Genomic DNA, 12,021 nt, shown 5'->3' on the forward strand with positions numbered 1-12,021 from the left:
TCTATGTGAGTTACCACAGATCACACGGGGGTGTATACTGGGGTAAAAGGGTAGGATTTGGTTCCCCAGGACCGTATGAGAATCATGAATCACTTTCTTTCTTTTTCTCTTCAATCTGATGCCTTATTTGCAACATTTTCTAGATATTCCAGCAAATAAAGCTGCTTGTCTGAGCAGGTACCCCCAGTATATCTTATAAGACATCAATGGAAGGGACTTAATGAAGAAATGTTATGTGATGATGTAATTAAAACTTATTACACAGTGCAAATATACCAGTGGTTTAAATTTTAATTTCACAACTGATCTCCATTCTAGCACTTGAGATATGACCTTGAAGTGTTCATAAGGTTCTTTTACTAGTTACTAGACATTTTAGTGTGGCATAGCCTAATGTTTTTTCTTCAAACTCACTTAAAACAACTATAGACCAGAAAACAGTGATAACAACACAATGATTATGTTACTTCGTGCTACTTTTTTCACTGTTGAGGCCCAGAATGTACTTTGAGGAAACAGCTTTGGTTCTTTGTAGGCTGCGGCATCAGCCTTGCACAGAATTATGATGTTGCTGTTCCTTTTTCTTTGGAAATGTAATGTATGAATATTACAAGAGTAACAGTTCTCTTGAACTTGCCTATATGTGCAAACATATATACAGACGGGTTTTGTGTGTGCACATGTATAAATAATTAACAACACTTTTTGAGGGTTTTAACACATATTTGGAAATCACCCCTAAGCACTTAAATACCTACATTCAAAGAGCAAAGCAAGGTTGTACCCTGCACTGCTCAAAACCCGAGGCTGTCACTGTTATGACAATGACATTATTAAATAAAGAAATTAACTTTAGATGGCTTGATATGAAAGCCTGGAGTGTGTTACTTGAACAAGTGTTACTCCTTGTTATAATAATAGTTTTCACGTTTCTATTGTTACCCTGGAAAAACATAATAAATTAAAAAATTATGAAAAAAAACCTTTTAATGGTGTATGGAAGACAGATTGTTTAATTTATTTGTTATGTTTGTTTTCCAGCAACACTGAGGTTGTTCTGAGAAGGAATCGCTATTTTGCAAGTGACAGTATATTTACATTTTATTTTACCTTTTTTCATAATTAAAAAAATACTTTAGATTTAATAACTTTTGTCCTTCCCAGATATCTTCTTTACCTGCCACTTAATAGATGAAGTAATTAATTTTATAATGTAATTTTAAATTATCTTAAACTGTCATGAATTTATTTTAAAAAAATTATTTATTTTTTCTGTTTTTTTTTTTTTTTTAATGTTTTTCAAAGTGTTTTATTTTCAGTCTTGTTTAAGTTTTGTGTTTAGGGGCTGAAAGGAAAATGACCTGAATCTGTATCTTGTGCTTCAGCAATCATACTGGAATAACTCAGTTAGCTTGTCTAGATGAGGCTTATTCACTTAGGGAAAGTAGAATTATATCTGTCTGAAAATGAATGTAAACTGAAGCAGAGGGGCAAACGGCACAGTAGGAAATTATTCTCCCTCTTTGATTTATGGCATTTACTCTAAAAGATGCAGTTCCTTGCAGACATTAAGTGTCAATGCTCTCTTTATTATTTTTTATTTTGTTATCCAATAATGTGATTTTGAAGTAATCTTTTGATCATTCAGACTAGTGCATACATAAAGTATGCACATTATATTTCTACCAGTAAACTTTTTGAGAGCTGTAGTTTTTTTGATGTGTATATATATAGCGCAACATTCTCCAGGAACTTTAATCTTTGATTAGTGGAAAAAAAACATATGGATTATAGGATGTTTTGATTATTCATCAGGGTTTAGGAAATAAGGCTGTGTTCTCGATTTTATGAGGTTACATTCAGCAGTTTCACTAAGATGAAGATGAAGATATGAAGATAAAGACATGGTAAATGGGCTTAGGAAAAAGTGTGATTCAGTGAACTGGTCATTCTGGATCCTGCTGTAAATTTCCAGGTTTGGTTTTGTTCATTTGTGGAGAAGTAAACTCCAAAGGGCTTAAAACTAAATAAATAAATACATACATACACATATATATATATATATTTAAGTAAACAGAAGTTTGTACATATATATTTAAGCAAATACAAGTCTGCTGATAATGGACTTTCTTTTTCACCCTTCATAGAAAACAGGATTTCATGGGTCAAGCTTAAAAAAACCCCATTCAGTTAGTTTCTCTAGGGACCCCTTGTGACCAGCCATGTGTTGGCTCAGCTGCATGGCCACAAGGCTTTGTATTTTAACAACTTCTCTTGCCCCCATTCAAATCTCTGAACCAGTACCTCTGAGAAATGGGCAGAAGAGAACATTGAGAAGCTAGTATTACTTGATCTACTCCCAGTGGCAACTCTTCTAGTTGGTATTTATGAGAATTTTCAGCCTTTGGGCAACTAAATACACCTCCATTCCCATTGCAAGGTGAAAAAGAGCATCAGGAAATCAGCCAAGGGACTTTCTCATCAGTGTAGATCTGGCTCCACTTTATTCCAATGTGACTACAGCTTATGTAAGCCATGTATCTGAAGTAGTTTTATATTATGTATCCTCGTCCTGCAGGCAGTGTGGCTGTGGAAATGTACCACGGGCTGCAAAACCCTTCTGAGAACTGAGGAAACATTTGGGTGATTAGCCCAGGCTGACCTCCTCTTTGGGATATTTATATTGAAACAACTGTAAAGTCAGATCAAAAACCTGGCTAGCACCATATTCTCTCTCTGTCAACAGCCAGAAGGGAAAAGTATAGATACATGATAAGCACATGATGTTACATTTCCGCATTACTCAACCAACTTCAGCAATTTGTTGCTTGGAGGTTTCCTAAGGCAGAGGTGGTCTTACTGGATTTCTGGCCCCTCACCTCCCCTATGAACCTCTCTAATCTGTTATTCAACTCAGGTTAAGTTGTGGCATCCAACACATCCATGTCAATGAGTTGTACAGTTTCCCTATGTGCTGTAAGAAAAATTACTTCCTTTTACTCATTTTTCATTGTCTTCCCTTCAATTTAATTTGTTACCCCCACACTTGTATGAGAAACATAGGAGAGTGAAGAATTGTTCCTTAGTGACATTCCTTAGGCCAGTCATGATTCTGGGCTCTGTAAAAAAAACCTTCTACCACCTTGTCATCTTCCTTCAATGGTGAAAAGTTTTAACCTATTAAGTAATTGCTGATATGGAAATTGTTCCATTCCTTGTTGTCATTTTATATTATTTTTGTTCCCTTGTTATTATATTGTTATTATAGCTGCTCAGCTAGCTTGAGGACCTCAGTAATTAAAGGTATGGAGTTCTTGGTTGTGTTTTGTAGTCCTTGCTAAGCTCATGATTCTGCAGCTGATGCTGTTGTTAATATTTAAGTTAATTAGTTTACAACCAATCTGGGAATTGATGTTTTAGTTTCAGTCTCATGGTGGCATTTTACTAGGTAAAGAACCCAATAAGTAATACTCAGAACCTTTAATGAGCTGAAAGTCAAGCACGAACATCTAATTTGACTGAGAGAGAAGAGAGAGGATAGAGAGGAAGGTTTTTTTGTCAGAATATGTGTGTTTGTGTATATGTATAGACAAATAAAAATGCAGGTGTTATTAAAGTAATGTGGTAGAAATTAGCAGTGGAAAATATCTTTGTTGAATAGCTTTGAGGAGATGATGGTTCTTTTGCAGCAGATGGCTGTTGAACAGGTGTGCTGGCTCAATTTATGCCATTTTAATGATAATGTTTCCCTCCCTAGGTCTTGAACTATCTGGTGCTAAAGGTTTGATACTAACAGCGCTAATCAAACCAGATTGGGCTTTCCTCTGTAATTTCACTTTACATTTCTGACTTAATGACATTGTTGGAATCAGAGAGGAAAACAGAATAAAAAAAAAATGGTCAACTCAATTTCCATTGCCTCAGTTCACTTCTGAAAACAGCTTGGTGATTATAGCTAGGGGAAATGTTTATTGCTGATCAGCTTACTCTGTATGGGGAGTTTTTGTACTAAAATGAATTACAAAATCAAGGTATAGAAGCATCATAATTTGCCTAGCCAAAAGAAAAAACAAAATCTTTTAAAGCTTTTTATCTTTACCATGCTGGTCTTTATACCATTTATGATTAAGAATCAAAATTAACACAGAATTCTGACTTTGCTAATCAGAGTTTTGATTCATTTTCTTTCAAAACTTCATTACATACAACAATTTCATTTTATAAGACAGTTGAATGTCTCCTTAAGCAAGCATTTTGCAAACGGTAATTCAATGGTGGCTGTGTAGAGATGCTAGAACACTGATAAAAATCAATGATCTCTTGTAAAATGTTTCCTCAGGTTGGCTGTCAATTAAATTGAATTGTTAACTATATCTGTCTTTGTAACATCTTTTTTATTGTCACATGTATTTTTTTCAGGGATGATACTATGCATTTAAAGCATTTAATCAGAGATCTATTATGTGTTAGTAAATCATTGCAAAGCAAATCAGCAAGCTGCTGCTTTGGATTCCACCTTATTCTGGATCTCTTTGGTGTAACAGCACTGTTCAGGTGTCAGGTCTTATTGCTCACTTGATATTTGGTACCCTGCAGCTTGGACCCAAAAGGATTTAATTCATATAACATTCTTCAGGAATCAACAAAGGAGACACTGCATCTGGAATGTTTCATATTAATTCCTTTCAAGCAGTTCAGTGGTTGTGTTTTATTCCAAAAACAAACACCAAAGACCAAAAAATACTTACAAGAATTTATTTGTAATGTGGCTTTTCATACAGTGCAACTTCTTGCGCAGAAGCTGCTGTTGTCATAGCTAAAGTGTAGCAATTACAGTTTCATTCTACAGAAAGAAACAGGATTATTCTCTGAGAAGATCCTTGGATATTGTATTTTGAATTCATGTAAAATTCTTAATAGAATAAAATCTGCAGTGTAGAATATTTCATTGTGGAAACTTGCACTGCTCTAAATTCAGGGGGGACTTCATTACTTTATACTAAGAGAGGTTCTGTTCCAACACAAAATTAAAGTTAAAGCCCTTATATTGCTACTCATGTATTATAGATGAGGGACATGTGATCATTCGTGCTGGTATTTTGCTGAGAGCAACTCAGACAGTGGTTAAACTGGACACACGTATCAAAATATTTCTTTCTATTTTTCATTACACTTTGATATTCTGTAAACATTTTTTCTATGTTGGAAACGGGCAGCATCACAGCGTGTGCTGTGATACATCTGCTTTGAACACATGAAGATGCATTTCACACCTATCAGATCCAAGTAACCCACCTGCTAGCCTGGATCACGAGTTTTACATAAAAAAGACATGGGAGAGGAGGGTATTGGCACAAGGGAGTCCCTAGAGGGATAGTTCCTAGAAACCAGAGAACTGTTGTAAATGTTTTGGTGATGGGTAATCGTGGGGCTGGAGAGTGAAGAAATAGAAGTAATGCTGGAGTGAAGGATGTGAGAATGGCGGTCAGCGGGAAGGTGGAGGAAGCTGCAGATTTCTGGGGAGATGTGGACAATGCAGTCTGAGCTCCCTGCCCCACACCCAGCTCTGCCTTTCCATCGCTCACCTTCAACAGGGAACAGCAGCGGCAGCAGCTGAAGAAGGATGTGAACCCAAAGGGAGGACATGCAGCTGCAAAAGAGGACTGGGAAGGGAGAGATGCAGCAGCAGCCCCGTGTTGCCTCACCTCTCTGCTGAGCTCTGCCCTTGCACCTCGCTCTGGGAGCTGGTGATGCATAACTTGTAATGCTGAAGCAATGTGCATAAAATGTGGTTGCCATATCAGTGTTTGTGGGTTTATTGTAACTTCCCCAACTAAATATTAACAGTGAGTAAATCTAATTAAAAAAAATAATGTGTTGGTTACATTGCCTGTACTTAACTTCTATCACATGTATATTGAGAAAGAGGACTTAATTTCCTAAATTATCCTGAGACAGATTATGTATCCATACAGCTGAAGAAAATTAATTAACTTGGTCATCTCTCTATATACCCCTATAGTTAACTTTGCGTATCTGTAAAGCACAATTGTACTCGCGTTGCTAAAATAAAAGCTGTGCAGCTTTGTTAAAAGATTTGAAAAATAGAGCTACATGCCAATTTTTCTCATTAGAAGAGTTAAAGGATTTATTTTTTCTTCTGTGTTTGTGATTGGTAATCACAGTTTTCTGCTAACCATTCAAAGCAATGTGGTAATTAAAGCATACTTTAATTAGCATAAGTTCAGGTAAATTGCACAGTGAAATATCTTGTAGTAATTAAAATGTAGGCCTAACAAATTTTTGTTTGTTTCTGTTTGTTATCATTGATTTAACAACTTTCTTATTGAAATTTTGTTGTTCAATAGTATAACACTAAAATCACTGTGATAATGGAGTAGACATACATGATGTTATTTGACATAACCGTTACAAGAAAATCAATTGAAACAAACGTTGTTCCTGTCTTCATAGTGACAAATGGATTTATTTTGCTGTGTACTGTGTATCATTCTTAGGTTTGGAGATGGCTATTCTGTCAAGGTTTGGCTTAGTAAAGAAATAAGCTATCAAAGAATGATTTTGGACCATCTACAACTGCATTTTCCTGGAACACAGTTTAAGGTACAGCTAAAACCTCACATCATAGTACTTGTTCTATGGCAGGATTAAGTGTGGGCTGGTGAGAACAATATATACACATTTGGATATGTTGGTCTTTTCCTGAAAAAAATATGTATGAGCATCTCTTTCATTTTCCAGTTAAGCAATTCTTAAAAATCTGAGTTGTGATATATTGATCAGATCAACTCCAAACAGTAATTTAGGCAACATAAATAAACAAGTCCTTTATCTGAGTGATATTTTTCCTTTTGCTTTTATTGTTGATAAATTTGAACTTGCCTTTGTGTTTACTTGAAGTAGGAGTGCACTATAGTCACTTGGAGTATTTGCTTTGATTGCTTTCTGATAAGGTGCATAGATGATAAGTCTCTGTCTTTACTGAGATGCTTTAGTTTGAAGACAAAGCCTTGCAAAAGACCTACAGTAATTAGATTCCAAGAAAAACTCTCAGGGCTTTTTTTTAAAAAAAAACCCCAACAAAACAACACTTTATCTGCGTTTGGGGAAAGAATGAGCATAAAATTATCCTAAACTTATCTATCTTTTATAAGATTAACAAAATGTCATCTCAGAACATGCACAAAATATGTGCTCTTGAGTAAGAACATTCCTTTGTGCTACCAATGTAGGCAAAATGCATTCTTGTTTAAAAGCTCATGTTTACCATGTTAAACTGTGATGAGAGCCTCTTGAAACTAGCCTGGTTATAACCAAGTGTAACTTAATTCACTTATATCTGCCTGTTTCTCTCATTTTTCCTCGTTTTCAGGGACAGCATCTCAACTTGCTTGAGTACCATATACCACGAAGTCAGGGATGCTTAGCAGAGCTCTTCAGAGTCCTAGAGAACCACAAAGCCATTCTCCAAATCAAACACTACTCCATTAGCCAGACCACGTTAGAGGAGGTATTCTTTTATTTTTATATTTTATTTTGGTTTTCTTCTTTTTATTTCCCATTGTTTCCTCTATCTTCCCTCACTCCCCCTCCTTTTTTTTTTTTTTTTCTGAAGATGCTGTGTATTGTAATTATTGGTATAGTAGAACACTATAGCGTTTGATGGATTAGCCAAATCTATGTGACAAGCCAGTAGTTCCAGGCCATCTCAGGTCTACACAGTAATTTCATGATCCCTACTGCTTTTATGCTGGAGATTAACACTACGATACAGCATATAGCTGGATAAACACACAGTGCAGTGGGTGAGCAATTGGCTGATGGGCCGGGCTCAAAGGCTTCTAGTAAATTAGGTTATGTTGGGCTGGCGACCAGTCACTAGTGGGGTTCCACAGGGATCGGTCTTAAGGCCAGCACTCTTCAATGACTTTATAAATGACTTAAACTCAGGACTTGTAGGATTTCTTAGTAAGTTTGCCAATGATGCAAAATTGGAAGGAGCTGTTGATACTCTCAAGGGTAGAGAGGCCCTGCAGAGGGATCTGCACAAGTTGGAGAACTGGGCAATCACCAACCACATGAAGTTTAACAAAGACAAGTGCTGGAATTTGTACCTGGGACACGACCACCCTGGCTGTACATACAGACTGGGGCATGAGATACTGCAGAGCAGCTCCATGGGGAGGGATCTTGGAGTTCTGGTTGATGGCAAGTTGAACATGAGCCAACAGTGTCCCTGGCAGCCAAGAGGGCCAACCGTGTCCTGGGGTGCACCAAGCACAGCATTGCCAGCCGGGCGAGGGAGGTGATTGTACCACTCTGCTCTGCACTGGTGCAGCCTCACCTGGAGCACTGTGTGCAGTTTTGGGTGCCACGGGATAAAAAGGATATAAAACTAATCGAAAGTGTACATAAGTTGGTGAAGGGTTTAGAGCAGAAGCCGTATGAGGAAAATCTATAGTCACTTGGTTTGTTCAGCTTGGAGGAGACTGACAGGGAGACCTCATCATGTTCTACAGCTTCCTCGTAAGGGGAGGAGGAAGAGTAGGAGCTGATCTCTTCTCTTTGGTGACCAATGACAGAACCCGAGGGAATGTCAGGAAGATGTGCCAGGGAAGGTTTAGGTTGGACATTAGGAAAAGGTTCTTCCCCCAGAGGGTGGTGGAGGAACAGGCTCCTCAGGGAGGTGTCATGGCCACAAGCCTGACAGTGTTCAAGAAGAGACTGGACAATGCCCTCAGACACATGTTGTGAACTGTGGGCTTGTCCTGTGCAGGGACAGGAGTTGGACTCGATGACCCTTGTGGGTCCCTTCCAATTCAGGACATTCTACTATTCTATGCTCTATAGTGAAAACATCACAATAAGCCACATATCTGTACTGTGTGCAAATATGATTGGTGCTTAGATACATCTAAATGTGTGTGGGATGAGAAGGTGGGACCGTGAACTGCCACATTCATAGTCCAGAAGTTGGAATCTTACCGCTGTCCTTGTCAAGGCTGAAGCAGTCTTTGTAAATTACAGTAAAGCTTAGCTCGCAGGATATTTTCCCTTGAAAGTTTTCTTTTGCAGTAAGTATCGTGTTGCACACCAGGGAACAGTGGCAATGCACAAGCAGATAAAAGAGATCCCACTTCTTAAAACTGTGAAATCCTATTTGCGCAGAAGGAAGAACAGAATGATGGCAAGGATGGGTTTCTGGGTGGTTGTGATGTGCTAGATCACCTTCATATGCAGCTGCTTGTTATACATTCTATAAAGAGAGAGAGTCATATCTAGTCAAAACATTAATTTTCCATGATAGATGGTGTGAACTTATTCTTTTTTCCTGTGTGCAAATAATTAATGAAACATTCTGATTTGTACTGATCTATTAAATGCTTGTAAATGATCTATTCACTCAATGGCTGCATATAAGGCAATTTCAGCCTGTTGATTGTTCAGTCATTGTCCGCTCAAGCTTATTTCCTCTCCATTATTCATGATGAATCATCACCTCAGTCACCTACCCTTGTTTCCTCTCACTGCCTAGCTGTCAGTTTTAAACAGGAAAATAGTTCTGAATAACAAACACCCTCATAATGCACCCCAAGTTTGTTTGCATATGAGTACAGTCATTTGAATCAGGACTAGTCATCTTTAACTCCCCATTCCTTGCTGTCAAGTAGTTGTGTCATTAAAAAGCTGACAAGTCTTTCTGTAGTAAGACCTGCTTAAAGAAACATCAAGGAGGAACATGTTCAGAAGTATACTTTCACCTTTAAATATATGGACTCTCATCTGTGATAGTTATTGATAGAAAAAGCAGGCTCAAATTCCTTAGCTGTGTGATTTCAAAGCAAACTAAAACAATTGTTTCCCACTAACTTGTGCATCAGTAAAATCTAATTTTCATATATGTTAGTAACTCATTTTACTATTATTTTTATAATTAATCAATCACTGTATTAGCTGAGGAGGGGAAAAGGAATTATTTCCAGAGATTACAAAACATATCTCTACAGGGCTTGCCTCAAAAGAAACTATTAATTTTTGTGTTACAAAACCTTGAGAAAGCATCTAAAAAAATATTGTCAGCTATGTCTTCAAAGTTTCAGTTCAAGTACTGTTATTGTGACAGTCCTGCCTTTTTCATGTCTTACAGGTATTCATTAACTTCGCTACACAACAGCAAGGAGTTCTGCATTCTTCACAAGAATCTCCTGTTCTTCATCATGACCACCTGCCAGTCTAGGCTCAAAAGAGGATACAGCTTCAGCAGCATATGTGTGTGTGTGTGTGTCTCTGTTTGTGTCTGTATACGTGCATTTTACATGTAATAACTTTCCAGCTGTCAACAATTTGTGTATGAGAAACACACAGTAGAAGCAGAAGTGAGTTTGCATTTGTAGGCCAGAAGGAATGCTACCAGTTCTCAGTAAAACAAGAAACTGCTACATGCAGACCAAAAATCTGCCAAAAATTGACTGGAATTCTATAATACAAATGGCCTAATTAATGCAGGTTTGTAGGGGAAAAAAAAATCTGATCTGAAATGTCACAGTGTATAGTAGATTTTTTTTTTGCAGTAATAGATCTATATTCATTTGACTACAGTAATCTCTTGCATGCACACTTAACATCTAATTTTCACATGACAAGGCAAGAAAAACCCATTAAATTGTAGCAATAGCTAGGCTATCACCCAGTATTTGTATTTAATAGCTCAAATTGAGAGCCTTTTGACTCATGTATTAATTTAGTTCTGTGTTGTGACAAGCTAAATTAGCCTTTTTATTGTATAGAGGATGCACTGTATTCCATAAGATTTTATGTTAAAGAGATTATTAGTGTACTAGTCTGCCTCCCAGTTATCTTAAGTAAATTTAACAAGGTTTCATAAATCATACTTGACAATTTTTCCCTTATGCCTGCAGGTTGCTGCTGTAGGAATTCTCAAGTATCTTTTTAATGATCTATTTCCTTTTTCTCATATTTTTTTTTCCCAAAAGAGTGTCAAAATTCTGTTTAATAAGCATGTTAGAAGAAAATCAGATAAGCATTCAGACATTGATCAATAAACTGTTCAATAAATGTATATTATGATGCTAGATACTTCAGACAAGGTCATGTTACAGCCTTCAGCCTATACATACATAAACACAGCAACTATTTAATGAATAAAATCTCCTTTTGTATTGTAGTGGGAGAGAAAAATATGAAAGAACTTTGCAGTAAACTGCTGCCTCTTCAAATATAAGTCTTTGGGGCTCCCATGAAAAGTAGCTTATGCCACTTTTATTGGACTGTGTTATCTGATAGTTGAAATTGTACAACTGGTGACTTAGAAGTGAATGGCTGGAATATCATTCTGGGCTGGAGTGGGTGTGGCAGTAAACTTTGAGATGGAATAATTTTATTTTAAATGAAAAATTATGCAGTGCTACTGCTTTAAATCTCTACTGTATGATGATGACATATTAAAGAATATACTTCCGTGGTTTAGGCTTTGCAAGCTGACTCAAAAGACTGTTTATTGAGGCTTGATTTGTTGGTGTGTGCTTGACCTACTATGATTTTTAAAGTCAGATTTCCAGTTAGTTGTTTCCTTAAAGGTGAAATTAAATCCTGGAAAAATAAGAAAAAGTGAAGAATTACAGAACTGATCTGTATGTACGTACAGATGGGAGTGAGCTTATGAAACTACTTTATCAGTAAAATGGCTTGGCATGTACAGTCTGCTGCATAATATCAGAACTCTGTCGTATTCCTCAAGACCCAAAGCACTGAAGAGCCATTAAACCTCAACAGTCACCATCCTGGCAGAAATGCCAGAGCACAATTGGATGGCCATTTTTTAGGTGAAACCAGTTATATTTGAATTCTGCACAAGGCTGGGAATCAAAAGTTTCCAAGGCCCCAGTCAGAACAATCAAGGTCAGTCTTACAAAGCAGAGTGTGAAAGAAGCAGTGGAGGTGAAAGAAGAAGACAAATGAAGGAAATTTGGGGAGAAACAG

At 37.0% G+C, this 12,021-nt stretch overlaps 1 protein-coding gene across 1 annotated transcript in view; it reads left to right on the top strand.

The window, feature by feature from the left end:
* ABCA13 (ATP binding cassette subfamily A member 13) overlaps window positions 1-11,520 on the top strand; it is a 181,466-nt gene extending 169,946 nt beyond the window's left edge. Inside the window, exons 59-61 of the mRNA XM_065053420.1 lie at window positions 6,519-6,624; window positions 7,394-7,531; window positions 10,169-11,520. Of these exons, the coding sequence (XP_064909492.1) occupies window positions 6,519-6,624; window positions 7,394-7,531; window positions 10,169-10,258 (334 nt within the window). The 3' untranslated portion in view covers window positions 10,259-11,520. The remainder of the gene's footprint in view (window positions 1-6,518; window positions 6,625-7,393; window positions 7,532-10,168) is intronic.
* The last annotated feature ends 501 nt before the right edge of the window (window positions 11,521-12,021 follow it).

The sequence above is a fragment of the Columba livia genome, chromosome 2 (assembly GCF_036013475.1).
Source record: "Columba livia isolate bColLiv1 breed racing homer chromosome 2, bColLiv1.pat.W.v2, whole genome shotgun sequence".
NCBI lineage: Eukaryota > Metazoa > Chordata > Aves > Columbiformes > Columbidae > Columba > Columba livia.